Source organism: Bombus impatiens, unplaced genomic scaffold (assembly GCF_000188095.3).
Source record: "Bombus impatiens unplaced genomic scaffold, BIMP_2.2 scf_2593, whole genome shotgun sequence".
In the NCBI taxonomy this organism is placed as follows: domain Eukaryota; kingdom Metazoa; phylum Arthropoda; class Insecta; order Hymenoptera; family Apidae; genus Bombus; species Bombus impatiens.
This window is the reverse complement of record NT_179012.1, coordinates 1-2,373: the sequence shown is the minus strand read 5'-3', so window position 1 is coordinate 2,373 and position 2,373 is coordinate 1. Positions and strand designations below refer to the sequence as shown.

The window sequence follows — 2,373 nt, the reverse complement described above, 5'->3', positions numbered from 1 at the left end:
TTCTTCAATTTGTATTCCAAAAGATTGAACTCTTTTCACGTGTGCGTGTTTTTTTTTTCATCTATCTATCTGAATATTATAACAAAGACTTTACATTGAATATTTTATTAAAATTGTAATATTTTCATAAACGCTTCAAAATCCACAGTCTATTGATCAACTCCTCTATCCTTTCTCTTTCTCCTCACTAAAATAGATAAATTCCTAATGTAGTTTGTGGATAACTTTTTTTTTTTTTTTTTTTAAAGCAAATCACATTTATCATCTGATATATTTTTTGAAATAATTTCTGTCTGTACATTTTCTTCTTTTCCCCTACTTCTTTTTCTTCTTCTAATGAATTATTTTTATTCTGTAAAATAGTTTTTGTATCTTCAATTTTGTTAAGTGCAATTCCTATTTTTGATAACTTACTTTTATTAGGTAATTCTTGTGAATCTTTAAAGCGCTTCGCAAAATTTTATTTGTGTCTGACTGTCTTGTTTGATTATAAACAATTTCTTCAAATTTTGGCGAAGTAGCAGGCTTTGCAGCAACATTATAACGACTGCTCCGTTTACTACTATCTAACATAGATGGAGATGGATTCTTGTCATCTTTATTCTCTAAAGACTTCTCTTGTGTATTAGCATCTAAATTTCTCGACATAAGATGTGCTGAAGTTTTTGATTTTGTAGTGTCACACGCATTTTTCGCTGTCATCATTTGGTCTTCTTCTATAAGCAAATGTTCATTATTGTAAGCATTATCTCTTGCTTTTTGTATGGATTCTAATGATATATTTTGTTCAACGTTGTCTATTGATTTTGTATCATTTTCAGCAGTTGATTTACTAACTGCTTCTAATTCCTTCGTTTCAATTTGGTTTTCTTTATTTGTATCGCCGTCCAAAATATTTCTCATTGAAATACTATCCTTCTTGTTATGATCTTTCTCTGCTTCTCCTAAACTTTTACTTTTTTTGTCAAACCATTCTTGTAAATTTTGAGTATCTTGTGACGAAGATGGTGACAAATCATTATACAATACTGCAATATCTTCTTTCCTTCGTTTCACGGACTCTTTCTGGTATTCTGTCGAGCTATTGACATCAAACATTAAGTCTGTTTTAATGAAAATATAATCCTGTGAAGCGGTGTCAATTGATACTTTCTTTTCATAAGAATTTTCTACATTAGACTGCAATTCTTTTGAAAATTCTTTCAAAACCATTTCTTCATTTCCTACAGTAACGTCTGTTTTCTCCAAGCTTTTGTTCAAATTATTAGAAACTAAACTACCCTGATAACTCCGACTAGTCGGTGCTTTAATAATCTCCTTTAACAGTTTTCTTAACTTGATTTCGTTCTGCTTCTGCATAGTATCTAGTATGGCCCGAATACTTGGATCCACACCAGTAACCATAGGGCTAACAGAAGATGTGTCTTCTGATTTTTTGCTCATAGTGGTTATTGTACTGTTGTTGGAGTCTGTACTAGCGAAGCTATTGCGACGAGTACGATAATATTTAAAAGAATCCAGTTCTTTACCTGAATATTCTTCTTTTCGTGACCAGTTTCAGTTTTGGTGATGACCGTAGTCCGCTTTCCGTAGAAGTCGTTTTCACGCAAAGTGAGCTGATCTGCAAAGGTCCGCTGATCCCTCCATCTTCAATGATGCACGTATGCCGAAATGCGTAATTTCGTTTTCTTGAAGTTGATGGATCCTGGCACGGATCGCCAAAATGTCACGTAAAATGGATACTTGGGTTGCGAGAGAAAAGAAAGCTGAGTCGTAGCCCAACTATTAATTCTCTTTTATCGAACTTTATTATGACTTTGGCACTTACAGTAGAATAACGTTGAACAGAGAAAGGGGTGTTGTACAAGAACAACAACTAGAACGAGAACTCCCCGGGCTGGGTGAAGTCTCGGCTTATATACACCCTGGCTTGGGGATGTTGGGGGGTTTGGTGTGGATTCCAAGGAGTCCGAAAGTCGGAGTTGGGGCCTTATCTCTGTTGGGGACTAAGATGCGTCGCGGCGTTAGCGTCCGACAGTCGGCAGTCGATGTCTTTTCTCTGAGAGGTAATTGGTGTCACAGGAGCATAGTTGTCGCCAAGCAGCGAGCCCTAGAAACGTCGATTTTTGTCCGTAAAGTTTTCGACTCAAGAAGAGCCATAGGCGCGAGCGGTGGCGTGAACCGAGCATAATGGGGTCGTCTTCCAAACAAGACAAAGAAATGATCGAAAGGCAATCAGCCCCTTCTGACGAGTCAAGCGTTAGACATCGAGAGCTCTGACGAGCAAAATCAAAATCATATAGTTTAATGAATTCATTGAGAGATACAACTTTGTGTAATTTATTCATCATATTATTGTCAAATATATTATTT

The 2,373-nt window shown here is 35.9% G+C and overlaps 1 protein-coding gene across 1 annotated transcript; it reads right to left on the bottom strand.

Annotated features, from left to right (window-relative positions):
- Positions 1 to 352: 352 nt before the first annotated feature.
- On the bottom strand, positions 353 to 1,443 carry LOC112213950. The gene has a single exon (XM_024372031.2). The coding sequence runs from the start codon at positions 1,441 to 1,443 to the stop codon at positions 397 to 399; it is 1,047 nt and encodes a 348-aa protein (XP_024227799.2). The 3' UTR covers positions 353 to 396.
- Between the last annotated feature and the right edge of the window lie 930 nt (positions 1,444 to 2,373).

Coding starts and splice junctions, on each gene's coding strand:
- LOC112213950 (XM_024372031.2), bottom strand. CDS start 1,443: ATGAGCAAAAAATCAGAAGACACATCTTCTGTTAGCCCTATGGTTACT.